We start from the raw sequence: 14,677 nt of genomic DNA, 5'->3' as shown, positions 1-14,677 counted from the left end.
GGATGGCAGCAAAAAAAAAAGTCTGCACCTCCTCATCCTCCTCATCCTCCTCATCCTCCTCATCCATCTTTTGGAAGAGATCAATGGCGGCGTCTCTTCACCATGCGCCATCGTTGCTGTCATCCACTCCCCCCCCCCCCCTTGTGGCGCATCGCAGCAGACCCCAGGAAGACCGTGCCCCACGGCAGCACCAATTCCCACCGATGTATTTGTAAATCGCGCCTGGCGCCTGGCCCCTTGTTATTTTTCGTTTTTGCTCTATTCAGAAAGGATAGGGCGCCTGGTCTTGGGGTCACATTTGTCTCTGTCTCCGACTGGTAAACAAACCAGGGATGGCTTACAGATTAGCACCCCTTCCCTTCCCCTGAGCGGTGGCGAAGGCCAGGGACAAAGGGGTGCGACAGGGGGCAGACAGAGAGCGGAAGTTGAGCAGACGCGCACACACACGCACACACACACACACGCACACACACACACACACACACACACACACACACACACACACACACACACACACACACACACACACACACACACATAGAATTCCACAGAATGCCTTCAAGTGGCCCAAGTTGGTCTCTTCCTGTAAACAGTTGGAGAGCTGAGGGAAAAGAGAGGGAGACGGCCGTGTCTTTGAAGTTATCACTTGCATTGTTTATGACAAATGGATGGCCCAGCTTAGGAGCTGCTGGAGTCTGGCTCCAGCAGGAGGAAGGACGGAAAGAAGAAATCTGAAGTGTGAGAGTGACAGAGTGGTCTGTGTGTGTGTGCGTGTGTGCGCGTGGGTGCATGTTTGTCTTGTTTCAGATCGAAAACCCCAGGTATTTGCGTGAGAGGCCCATCGCCCCGTCGTCGGTAAGTTCTGGTGTCCTTGTAGTCTAGACAGAGTGCTGTTTTTCGAGACTCTTGCCGTTTCATGTATTTTTCATGTGTTCTCATATCTTTTGACAGGTTCACTATTAAATGTGAACCAAGTGAGGGGCAGACAGGGACCCCGAGGTAAAGCTAGCTTTAGTGACTGCATACCCTGAATGTGCTGTTGAGTAGGCGTCAGAAGGAAGGCACATTACACTGATTGGATTAGAGTTGCATGATGCCAATCTCTCTCTTCCTCCCCCCCATTCTGTGTCATCCTCATATAATTCTCTCTGTCCTCCAGATTGCTCCATCACTCCAGATGTTCAACTCGACCATTGGTAGGAACAGCACATATCTTGATGAAACAGCCCCGCTGCACAAACAGGACAAAGAGGTACATCCCAATAAAGTGACTCACTGCTAATAATGTTAGACTTGTTTTACATAAACTAGCATGAGGTTAACACTAAAGTAATATCTCATACTGCGTTAAAGAAAACTCAGAGCAAAAAAAAGAACAAAAAAAACTAGAGCTGTCAAGCGATTAAAATATTTAATCGTGATTAATCGCATTAATGTCATAGTTAACTCTTAATTAATCGCGATTAATCGCAAATTCTTTTTCTATGCTAAATATCCCTTGATTTTTTTGTCCCATAATTCTTCTCATTTTAATTCTCTTATCAACATGGTGAAGTGCATCGGCTTGCCTTGTGCAAATGATTTTTTATTGATAACAACATTGGCATATACACTGATCAAAACAGGACGATACAAAAAAAGAGCCTATAGTGCAATTAAACGACTGCGTTGAACAAATGTCATTTGAACATAGCAGTCAGGCTACTGCTTCTTTGTTTTGAGCCAAAGAAAAAAAAAAAAATATATATATATATATTTTTTTTTATAAAGTAATTGCGTTAATCGCGCGATAAAATTTTTAACGCCGTTAAATTTGGTTTGCGTTAACGTCGTTAATAACGCGTTTAACTGACAGCTCTAAAAAAAACTCAAAATAAAAGATTGGAAATTCAGGTATAATTTTAGAACTCCGACTCAACTTCAACTTCCGCAACATCATAAAATATGGCGGCCATTATCGTTAATAGGTATTTAATAACTTTAGGCAGTAAAGTAGAAAATATTGAGTCAACTCTTATCATAGCTTGAGCCTTTTTGTTCAGTGAAACAAATTATTATGATGAATTTGAAAATACATAAACCCAATTGCTTCAACATTTACGATTGGTTAAAGCACTTTATGGATCTCCTGTCAATGGAACAGGCAACATCAGAACCTCAATCAGAAACCTATCTTGTGATATTTGTATATGAGGTTGGTGATTGTTTTGTTTTGTTGTTTAAGGAAATAATAATAATATATAAATATCAAAAAACAAAAAAAATGCTGACCTGATCGTCATCAGTACATCATAACGCGGGATGTCTTGTTCAGAATCCAGTGATTATATTTTGGGAAATAACAGTGTAGCTATAAATAGATTAAAAAGCAGCTTTTACTGCATGTCAAAAAAGAAATGAAAAAGATATATATAATTTTTTTTTGGAATTCGTTACATTTTCACTTTTACATTTTATATATTATAAATATATAATGTCTGTGTATATGTAACGAGTGTTGGCATCGTGTTTGACATTGCTAATAGCCAGAATTTTCTTTCGGTTAGCTAGCCAGTGTTGGTCTCCTCTCTTCTTCATATGTTTCCAAAGGAAGCATATATTTCGGTTGCATATATTTTATGCATTGATTTCATATCTTAACTACTAACAGCGTGAACGGAATGATATCTGAAGTCGGAATCACCAGGTTGAATCTCAGAGTCCCGTTTTGTCTTGAATGCGGTATCCGTGTCCCTTCCAACTGAAAAGTTTAATTTGTAGCCTCGATGTTCTCCAAAGTCCTATATGCTGCTTGTTTTAAGTGTGTTCAAGTACACTAGCATGAGGCTCCCACTAAACGCACTAGCAGTGCCCCCTTCAACTGAAACGGGAATTTGTGTTCTTGGTATTCTGTTTTGGTCGTAGGTGTTTACAATTCGTTGTACACACACAAACGGTCAAAGCTTCCTTCACTCTTTCATGATATTAAACACCCCCACAGTGAAGTACACTCACACACATGAACACACACACACACACACACACACACACACACACACACACACACACACACACACACACACACACACACACACATCCTTGTTTGTTGTTTAAAAGGCTGAGGCTTGTGGGGCTTCACAGAAGACAAAAAAAGAACCAAGAGCTTTCTTCCCAGTGGGGACAGTCTCTCCTTATGTGGCTTTAAGCTGCAAATCCCATTCTGTAAGCATGCTTTGATGTCCCCGCTGCCACGCATACCCCCACCCGACCCACACCCCGGCACCATCACTACCCTCATCCTCCCCCTGCCCCTCGTGTTGCCTTTACTAGCACAGTTGAACACTAAACTAAAGCGTGGCTCTGCCCTCACGTCCATGGATTTCCTGGGTTCCCCTAGGGAGGCTGAGCTCCATTCACTTAGAGGAGCTTCACCGACGGAGAGAACAGAAGGAGAACGGACAGAGGAGGATACAGGAGATACAGTTGTTAGGAAGATAATACTCTGGGCCTGTGCGCCTGTCCCACCCCATTTGCACACATGCCAAAGTAGCCTGGCCCCACATTTAGCCTAAACGCAGTGCATTGAGGAAGAGAGATAAAAGGGAATAGCCCGCTAACTATTAGAGATTGGCTGCCTGCAGGGTATGCGTTCTGCATTGGTATTATGTATATTAGATGTTTCTCTGCAAGTGGAACTGAGTGAGTGTGATGGAAAACTACATGTTCGCATGCATAGTATGTAGTACCGTAGGGCTGGGCGATTAATTGAATTTCAATCTCAATTTCGCCAAACGATCACATTATTTTTTTTTATGTTTTATATTAGGTGCAGAACAGCTGGATAAATATATGTACATTATTTTAGATTTCTTTTTTTTTCTTTTACCATTTTGTGTATTTTTTTAAGTCGAAATTTCAAAGTTCTCAGTACAAAGTGTTTTTTGGGAGAGACATGCTGAATAAATACATCATGTTTTCAAACTCAAATATAATCGTTTGAATCGTTTGATTTCAATATTGACCAAAATAATCGGGATTCTTCCCATAATCGAACAGGCCTATTGTACCGCACAGCATTGATGGTGACATTGACCCCAAATGTCCAACCTATTCTCCTAGCCATTGTGTCCAAAACAAAACCCACGGCACTGTGTAAATACACCTTTAGCCCATGCAAAATGGTGAATATCGTTTTTCCTTTTTAAATCCCTACTCAGTTTGTTTTAATTTAAAGTATTCCTTGAGCTTCCCTCAAGGTTACGAAACTTCTCTTACACACACACACGCACACACACACACCGAGCCCTTATCCTAACCCCCCCCCCCCCCCCCACACACACACACACACAATGAATAATGTAATCCTCAGCAGGTGCGTTAAGCCTTTCTATGGCATCATGGAACCTCACCTTGCATTTTTGCCTTGACCCGGTCCAGGATGTGACAGTCACCCCACTTCCTGTCAAAAGCCTAGCCGGAGGTTTAGTCCGGGTTGAGGAATGATCCGGATCACATGTCATTAAGCCCTCGCTGGCTCACAAACGACTCAAGTTCATGAATGCTAAAGCCCAAAACCCCTATCATGAACACTCTGCTCATACAGTATGTTTATTCATGTGCTTTGAAACTTCTTGGAAAAGCATACTTCATACAAGAGTCATTGTCCTGCTTATCATTTTTTTCAGCCACCCTGCCGGTGCTTTGGCGTACGTCACACTTACCGCAGTAACGTTGGGTGGGTCCTCATTTGGGGAGTTTATTGGCGAGGGTTTAATTTACAGGCTGGGCAGATTGAGTAACAGTGAATCAAGCAGACTGCTGCAGACTGATCAGAGCACTGTGTGTGTGTGTGTGTGTGTGTGTGTGTGTGTGTGTGTGTGTGTGTGTGTGTGTGTGTGTGTGTGTGTGTGTGTGTGTGTGTGTGTGTGTGTGTGTGTGTGTGTGTGTGTGTGGATTCTTCAAAGTGTCTTCTTCTTCCCCTAAGCCCCCGCATGCCCCAGAATGGGCACAATGTGGCAGATCTACCCCTTCTCCCACTATCTCCCACTAATGAACAGATTGCTTGGACAAACCTCTGACTTTGAGACCTCTCCCTCTCTTCCTCTCTCCCTCGCCCTCTCTCGCCTTAATGATGCAATCTCTGGCTCTCTGGGAGTCGTTGGCCTGTGATTAAGAGGGGCCAGGCCTCATCGTGTTTGATAGTCTTACAAAGCACGCAGATGGAGCATGGCCTGGATGCTTAAAAGGCGAGAGCGCAGCAGCTTAGGTTCTCGAGATGGCTCGTCCATTCCCCTCCAGGGCTTCCGTCATCATTGGTGTGAATGAGAAGTGTGTTTGTATTCCATAGACACTCTGCCGCTAGAGCAGCTCTATCTCCATTTAAAGCTAAGTACATGGGTTATTAAGAGGGGTGTGCTTGTTGTGCTGGAGTGCAATAGGGGTTGGGAATAGCAACGTAAAGTAGCCAAACGTTTATTTATTTTCCCCAGATGAGGAATCTGCCATTGGCTAGTGGTCAGTAGATGGCAGACCGCTGAAGATAGATTCGCCCTGTGTTCACAGGGGATGAATGCAACACAACATCATAGTTGTTAATGTAACGGAGTGATCTGACGCACAGAGGCAACCTTGTGGAGCCCAAACAGTTTTAGGACAATTTGCAGGCGCAAATCCCTGAGGAATTCTACCCCATATATATATATTGTTTTCAGCCTTATTCTTCCTTTATCTTGATCCATTATCGCTCTTACATGTTCACTAACACGCACATATACATACTCACTCACTCACTCACTCACTCACTCACTCACACACTCACTCACTCACTCACGCACTCCAAACCCTTCCTTCCCAAGTGCCAAGCGTCAAAAAACATGGCATCTAACAATGTTCGGTGTAGCTCAGAAGAAGAGAGGGTAAGAAAACACAAGCTATGCCACCCAGCCGGGCTGATTGAAAGCTTCTCTGGAAGCCTTTAGGTGTGCGCCGCTCCTTTTCTTAACCCCCTTCCTTCCTTTGCCGACGCCTTTTATAAACAAGTTTCAATCGCCCCTGATCTAGTTTGACAAACTTTCTCAGAGGAACATTTGAAGAGGTGATGAGAAAGAGACACCCCTCTCTCTCTTTCTCTCTATCTTCTCTCTCTCTCTCTCTCTCTCTCTCTCTCTCTCTCTCTCTCTCTCTCTCTCTCTCTCTCTCTCTCTCTCTCTCTCTCTCTCTCTCTTCTCCCTCACTTTCTCTCTCTCACCGACGGAATAGTCTCTCAACCTTTTTTTCTCGCTCGTCACTTCAATCATTTTGCTCCCTCTTTCGGTTTTCTCTGTCTCTCTGCCTTTTTTTCTCTTTCTTTCTCTCTCTCGCTCCCTCGCTCTCTCACCCTCTCTCCGTCATACTCTCTCTCCCCTTGCCTTTTTTCTTGCACACTCTTGACAGGTCTCCCGTGCTAACCCCCTCGATTGCACAAGAAATGGCGGTAAATCAGGAAAGAAACGAGGGAACAAAGAGAGACAGAGAGAGGGAGAGAGCGAGAGAGACAAACGCAGGCAGGGCTTTGTTGTAGGTAGAGATGGAGCCGGGCGATGGGGTTTGAAGTGGGATAACGAGGTGGTGCTCTGGATGCTGATGGAAGTTAGCATGCCAAATTGGGCTGTTTTCATTCCTAGTTTCCAGCTTCCAAAGGATGTACTTTCAATAGGCTTAGCGGTGATCCCCACTAGCCCCTCATATCTGTAAGCTGATATTCTTCCTGCTCCGGTAAGCGATGGACGCAGGCCACTTAAATAGCTCTGTGGCCCCACCAATTGACGGCTGTGACTCAAAGATTTACTCCTTAATTGCTTTAAGGACAACGATAGACATGCGTATGTTTAGACATGCACGTAATACGTATATGTCCAGAAAGGAAACGCATTGTCACACGACACTTGGTTTGAAAAAAGAAAGCTAAATATTTATGGCTGCCGGAGACACCAAAGGGTACGGCCGTTAATCAATCAACTCATTTTGACACGGCCCAACTCCAGGTTATTCCCCCGACAATGCCCATCCATGGTTCTGTTTGGGGTGGGAATATCCTTTCCCAGCGTCTTAATGCAATAGGAAGACAATACTAGCATAGAAGATATGCATCCATCTTTCTTGAAATACCTGTCTTTAAGAGTTACGCATTTTAAAACAGTTTTTTGTTGGGCAAAAATCTATCCTATTCTCTTGTTTAACGTTTTCAACTATACTATGTCAGTGTTTTTGGTATTCCTGTTTTATGGAAAATATGAGCCTTAGTTAAATGCAAATACTAGGTCAAGTGTGTGGGTGTTCAACCTTCTTCACAAATGGCACGTTTTCTTTCAGCCGTTTGTTTCCTCTAATTAAACGGCTTCCTCTGAAAAGTATTTTAATTTGAACTGAGTGAGTTATTGTATACTTTTGAATACAGTCTCCTGCCTGTAAATTACTCTGGCCAACACCACTGCGGCAAGAAGGGAGAGCTTTTCTACAGCTTTATGTCACAGTGATATCCATCATCTGTTTCTCGTTGCTTCCAGGTGGAGATGAAAATCAAAGTGTTGGAGGCCAAACATCAGGAGGAGCAGCTCAGGATGCAGCAGAGACATGATTCAGACGTCCAAAAAGTAAGACGTTTCAAAAGAGACCAAAAGTCCTTTCAAAAATAAAGTATGAAAAACCCGTACAAATGAGTTTCATTTGGTTGAAAGAGAGTCAGGTTTCATTATCAATTTGAAAGGGTGTATTTGCATCCGGTTATGCTATAAAAAAAGGACTGAAAATGTCTTGGCATAATTTGTATTGCAATAAAAATATATATATATGTTCTGCATCAACCTTCCCAGAAGCCTTCAAAGGTCTTCGTCAGCTGGTTGAAATAGCAGTCTCTCTTTGTGTATTTATTTTCCCCAGTTGGAGCCTATCAGTTTAGTAGAAGATGAAGCACCTGGGATTTGTCAAGTCCCCCACGTCACCCTCCCCGCTTGTTCTGTAGCGACAGAAGCTTTTAATAAAGTTGAAAACACTCCAATTTTCCCTCTTTTGAACTGTCCGGCGCTTCTTTATGTTTGACATGAGACAGGGTGACAGCGTCTCTGTAACGGCCGTGTCAGCGCCGGGAAATTGCGCTAATTGCGCACAGATTGTGAGCCCTGTCGGATTCCATTTTCCTCACTTTTTTTTTTTGTGTTTTGCCCAGTGACTTTTTTAATGGCTTCTAAAGAGCTGTCCCTCTAATGGACCATCTTCCAACACACGCTCATTAGAGCCCATCGCTAAAGGTGACTAAACGAGTCTTAATTAGATCTCTAATAAAGAATGTATGGCTACTGGAGAGGTCATTGTCCTCTTGCGTGACATAGAGAGGCTAATGAGAATACTAATGCTAGTATTGTATGCTTATGAATATGGATCATTGATCTTGTGTTTTATTGATATATATTAGAGCTGTCAGTTAAACGCGTTATTAACGGCGTTAACGCAAACCAATTTTAACGGCGTTAAATAATTTATCGCGCGATTAACGCAATTATTTTATTTAAAAAAAAAAAAGTTTTTTTATTTTTTTTCTTTGGCTCAAAACAAAGAAGCAGTAGCCTGACTGCTATGTTCAAATGACATTTGTTCAAAGCAGTCGTTTAATTGCACTATAGGCTCTTTTTTAGTATCGTTTTGATCAGTATATGCCAATGTTGTTATCAATAAAAAATCATTTGCACAAGGCAAGCCGATGCGAACACCATGTTGATAAGAGAATTAAAATGAGAAGAATTATGGGACAAAAAAATCAAGGGATATTTAGCATAGAAAAATAATTTGCGATTAATCGTGAGTTAACTATGACATGAATGCGATTAATCACGATTAAATATTTTAATCGCTTGACAGCTCTAATATATATATATGCAGTGTGTATATATATATATATATATATATATATTATACACTGCATATATAAGCTCCTGTCTTTGTTGACTAGAATTTCGAAAAAACCAACAGCTTTATTGAGTTGTTATATTTAAGCTAACTCTGAAGACAAGGTACTCGTGGAAACCAGGTTATTGGTATTTAATTTAACCGAATGCAATAGGAAAGGGTCATTGGAGCAGTGCTGACTGCTTGCTTCTGTAAATACTGTTACATTTTGCTTATCAAAGGACATTAAAAGCACTGAGGAATTCTAACATTGTACACATATTTCTGGGATGTTTCCGCTTTCCTTTCCCCAACCAGATTCTTTGTATTTCTTTAAACACCAATATATTAGTCAAGGAGAATATGTTTAGCCAGGCTAGCATCCCTATCACGATGTCTTGTAAAAGCCTTAAATTAGGGTGTCATTTCCAAGCTCAAAGTGCACTCTCGCCCGACCCCTCGTCTGACATCGCGCTTTAGTTTGCCATTCTTGTCGCGCCTAAAGGAAGCTCACTGTCCTTCATCAGGATGTCCATGCTTTCTCTTTCAATTCTCTTGGGGAACATAGGTTGCCTTAATGCACTTTTTAGGTTCCTTTTATGTTCCCCCTTTCATCTTATGTCCCAGTGCACTCGTACACCAGCAGAGCAGGCGTAGCAACAGATTGCTCGGTAACCTGTTCAGACACCCTGTGTGGATGATCGTCCGGGGCTCTTGTTTCAAGACTAAGGCCCAATCCCATCTACCCCTTACCCCTTCAAAACAAGGGGGAGGGGGAAGGGGTAAGGGGTAGAAATGGGATTGGGCCTAAAACAGTGTTATTTGGCAAGGGCTATGAATGTGTACCCGCCGACTCTCCCAATGATGTATAGATGTTTTTTTCACTTTTAGGTATAATTGTATTTTTCAGTCAAATGTATTTGGTGTCCAAACAATTTGGATTTAGAACAGGCTGCCCAAAGTCTACTTGAATCCTGAACAAACTTTAAGTCGACAGGATTCAAACCTCTTTCTGATCATTCCACTGGCCGGATGCTCATGACAGTCGTCCTTCACTTTGTGGAAACCTAAAGGGTTTCCTCAAAGGTTCTTTCCGATGCATGAGCCCATTCACTTCTATAAGCTAAACAAACGCAAAAAATGTGCCTCTTCCGCGATACAAATTTAAAAACGACTTAGTGCAAAATATTTCCTTTTAACTTAAGAATGAAGACAAGCACAGCAAATCAAACCGAGCGCCATCACCACGCGTAAGACATGGCATGTCAGAAGTATATTGAGTGTGACTGCTGTTTGGCCACCGTTCTTTCAGCAAGGATGCTGTTCCGCTGTTTATATTAGCGCCAAGGCTGCATGGCCTAATTGAGCTAATTAGACACAGCTGGTAGCAGCCGCCAGAGGCAATTACCTCATCACACCTACACAGGTGTTAGCGTTTCATGCAATTAGCAATTAGCTAAGCGATAGGAGCAGCAAAGCTATCCATATGGATGCCAAAGTTTCCCCCCACACACGCATCGTCTTTGCTGCTGCTTCTTTCTCTCAATATCTCTTCATAAAATGTGGAACATTTTATAAAATTAGGAATGTTAAACAGTATCTTGGGGCGAACAAAACCACATTGCTCAATAATTGCCTAAAATGTGTGTGCGTTCAAACAAATGGTAATAGCTGGTTATTTTTCTTACAATACAATTCCAGCTGGATACTAGTTTGATACCATTTTTATTCTCAAAGATTTAATTTCCTGAAGCGCTGGTCCAGTGTCTTTGTGTTATTTATTTTTTGGGGAAGGGAAGGGACACTCCACCCATTTGTATTATGCTTTGTATCGGTAGAAACCCAGTCATATTTTTTAATGGTCTTGCATCAATCCATCATTTTCCCCTGAGATGGGAGAGATCCGTATCTACCTCTAACGCTCCCTGCTTTGAATGATGCAAAATTACGATTTTAAACTAGATGAGATTTTGCCCTACGCACTCTGCGTACTCTGTGTATAGGGAGCAGCGGGCCTGATTACACTATCTGGTCTTTGGAGTGATGTGCAAAAAAGCACATCATCCACTGTTGACGGTTTTAGTTGACTCCTCTGCTCCTGAATAACATATCCAACACCGGAGAAGTCTTGCTCGCGATCGCAAAACCCGCGACCGACCCACGCTGTTCAGGCGTCCGACCCGCACCCGTGTCCGACAGTACACTATTATTCACCCGTTACATCCAAATTGTGCGGGTCAACCGTCGGGTACCCGAACCCGTGCAAGCTCTGGCCAAGTTAACGCCCACTACGAGTCTTTACTTGTTTTGGATGTACCAGACCTCCGAGAACCCGACGCAGTCTTAAATTCATCATATCATCCGGAGGCACACACAGCTTTTGGCCGTGATATTATATCATATTATATAGATACCTATATATTATATAATATTATATTATTTAGATATAGAGCTCCGGGAGTCCGCAAACAGCAACAATCACTTCTCCTCCATGCTGCTGTTCACGCTGGACTGCAGGGAGTGAACGCTGATTGGCTGTTATGTTACGTTCCTCAGGGTGTGACTGTGATTGGCTGTTATGTTACGTCCCTCAGGGAGTGAATGCTGATTGGCTGTTATGTTACGTCCCTCAGGGAGTGAACGTTGATTGGCATTGTGGGAGTTGTCGCTTCAATCCGCAAGCGCCAAAAAGTCACTTTCTGCCTTTTCTCTGTCAAAAATGCACAAAATTTGAAATTGATGTTGCTATTCTACCACATATATGATAACCTTTCAATACAGATTCATGTCTCCACCGGTGAAATTCTCCTTTAAGTAACCTCGTCTTTGTCGGCCCCAGATTCTGGACAGAAAGAATGGTGAGATTGAGGAGTTAAAGACGTCATACCGGGCCAAGCAGAAGGGCTCAGAGGAGATGATCCACAAGCTGGAGAAGAAAGGTGAGAGTTCAACTTCTCGTAGGGGTAACCCAGAGAGGGATGTTTACACTTGTGTCTCTGAACACTCGCAGTAAAAAGCCCACCAGGTGTGTGCCGTGATATTAGCCAGCTGGGCTATGCTACATTGTTTTACATTCTCAAAATGTCTTCTAAACAATTTTTTGGATTCCTTTCTCCTTTCCTATTCATACTTTCATATATGTTTGAATAGCTTCAGAGCTTTTTTCAAAACAGCCGAGTAGTATGCCAGTACTTTTCTCTACCATTACTATTGGCACCACTCTTGCCCCCATAGATACTATGGATAACCCCATTGACACTAAACGTTACCCCTTTGTTGATTCTCCACACCTGTCTCAGTGCGTCACAATAACGCAGATTCTCTACACTCTATTCCTTGTTATACTTCATACTTCCAACCTCTGCACATTCCAAGGTCAATTATTTGCACATCTTAAAAACAGACTCATATTATACTCATATTATTTATATATTTTACTGGGTTGGCATTCATTACTTGCCGTACACTTTCTTTCTTTGCTTTTTATAACTATGTGTATTATTATTGTTTATGTTCACGGTTACTGTCTGTTTCTTATTTGGTCTATCAGGCAACTTTTATCAAAATGATTTGCCGTACAATGAGGGAGATGGAGGGAGAAATTATTACTACAGAACTTGTACGTTATTACAATTGCATGTGCATGATACTTTGCTGCCTACTGTAACACATACTTTAGTTTACCCCATGGTAATAGTAATTATTATGCGTTGGTTTGATTGTAAAGGCAGCTCATGACCACCCTGGTTCACTACCATTCTACCCCACTATTACTACCTCCTTACCTTTATAAAGATGTTGATTAGTCATAATATTAACATTAAGTATTATGTATTAATAAATATACACTCTAGATCTGGTTTACCTTTAATACTTACAAAATACAAGTTGCAATAGATACAGGTTGCGATAGAATAAGAGACAGAACAGATAGACATCTGTGCTGTACACCTCCGGGCAAGGTATGACTGTGTGTGTGTGTGTGTGTGTGTGTGTGTGTGTTCTGGGGCCCATGGGTGCGTTCGCCTCACCACCCAACAGTTGAAAGCGGGCTGCGGGAGTCCCAGGTCATCCGCGAGAGCAAAGAGAAGCAGATTGCGGAGCTGAAGAAGATGTCGGATCAGAGCTCCAGCTCCCTGCACAACGAGTGGGAGAAGAAGGTACGAGGAGCGGCCCCTGAGCTAGAGGAAGATCTGTTTGATTGCATGAAATGCACACACACACACACACACTACACACACGCACACACTAGCTCACGTAGACACACCGACTTTGCTGCAAGCAGACTCCCCTGTAGTTTTTTTAGGAAAGAAAATCTTTCTTCTGTGAAGTCTTGGCAAAGTCGGTATGGTTCTTCATTCCTGCAAAATTAATGCTTCGTCCACTCGATGCATTTTATTTATTTTTCACTCCCTGCCCCACACCCCCCAACCGCAATATTTTTCTAGCCATGCACTGAAGCTTAAGAAGATCCTAATCAAATGTGTAGTCATTTGTGCTGGATCACTGAGCCTGTGATGAGAAGAAATACTCAAGCAATGATTTTTCTCAGAGGTAATGACAAAATTAACTTGAGTTGCCCTTGAAAAAGGCCTCCTGCCCCTGTGTTCAGAATCATTTATACGTGTAATGAAACAGACGATACGAAACAGACGTGCAAAATGAAACGCATAACAAGTAGAAGATGGAGTTGGAAAACTAGATGAGTCATCCAGGAGACACGATGTTCCCGGTTTATGATGGAAGCTATAGCTATAGGAAAGTCCAGATGTATACATCCAAAACAGATTTAGCCAGCTTATTCGCTACAGGAATGATATGTGAACCGATAACAGAGAAGATCTGTTGGTCGTATTTATTCAATCTTCAGTTCATATTTTAACATATGGCAAAAAAACTGTTCCAACAGACCACAGTTGAAAGTTCAGAGGCTAGGCAACTTTGACGGGGGAGCATAGAGTTCTCAAAAATAGAGCAGCAAGACATTTCATTTTTTCAGCTTCAAAGATTTAAATGACATCACTAAAGCGTTTCCACAGTATACTCAGCAGGACAGAATACCCTTTTCCAACACACGCCCTGTTTAATAATAGGAATATCAAAAAAGTTTAATTGAAGTTCAATGAAACCATTTGCGTTACAGATAAGTTATCTATGAGTAAACGCTTTATACCTTTACCAGTGACTTCCTTGTTGTTCTTTCTTTGACGTTTGATCAAAGGCATACACAATGTATTATTGAGACCCTTTTATCTAAAGTCACTTGCATGGATTGTTAAAGATAATAACACTGGACGGTAACACTGCACACACCCCCCCCCCCCCAACCTTAACCCCGTGGCCCCTCCAGCTCCACGCGGCGGCTGCGGACTTGGAGCAGGAGAAGTTTGTGCTCCAGAAGAAACACACGCAGAGCATCCAGGAGCTACTGGACGACACCACCCAGAGGCTGACCAAGATGGAGGCCCAGTACAGAGCTCAGGCACAGTCCACGGTGAGTTCACCAAAAATGATAATACAGAATAATAATAATAATAACTTTCATTTGATATAGCTCCCCTCATACACTAAAGGGCGCCGCACAAAGTCTGAGAAATAAAAAGAAACACACTATATTGACATGTACGCACAATTTCTGTGTGTTTTGTGTGTCTGTGTCTGTATTGAATGAGGAAAAAATGCGGAGAAAGAGAGGTAGGCGCGTGCATGTGCATGCTTGCAAAACAAGGAGGTGAGCTGGTATCAGAGTGAAACAACACTCTGGCTTCCATGCTGTGAC

At 42.4% G+C, this 14,677-nt stretch overlaps 1 protein-coding gene across 4 annotated transcripts in view; it reads left to right on the top strand.

The window, feature by feature from the left end:
- Positions 1-14,677, top strand: part of cep112 (centrosomal protein 112) — a 112,288-nt gene that overhangs the window by 15,751 nt on the left and 81,860 nt on the right. For all 4 annotated transcript variants that reach the window (XR_003979741.1, XM_030379753.1, XM_030379762.1 and 1 more), the window contains exons 7-12: positions 808-855; positions 1,160-1,252; positions 7,524-7,610; positions 11,738-11,837; positions 12,940-13,058; positions 14,249-14,392. Coding sequence is in view for 3 of the 4 variants with exons in the window: in XM_030379753.1 (XP_030235613.1) it covers positions 808-855; positions 1,160-1,252; positions 7,524-7,610; positions 11,738-11,837; positions 12,940-13,058; positions 14,249-14,392 (591 nt within the window). In the remaining variant the exon portion in view is untranslated. The remainder of the gene's footprint in view (positions 1-807; positions 856-1,159; positions 1,253-7,523; positions 7,611-11,737; positions 11,838-12,939; positions 13,059-14,248; positions 14,393-14,677) is intronic.

The sequence above is a fragment of the Gadus morhua genome, chromosome 2 (genome assembly GCF_902167405.1).
Source record: "Gadus morhua chromosome 2, gadMor3.0, whole genome shotgun sequence".
Classification (NCBI taxonomy): domain Eukaryota; kingdom Metazoa; phylum Chordata; class Actinopteri; order Gadiformes; family Gadidae; genus Gadus; species Gadus morhua.
Note: the sequence above shows the minus strand (reverse complement) of the source record. Positions and strands in the feature narration are given on the sequence as shown.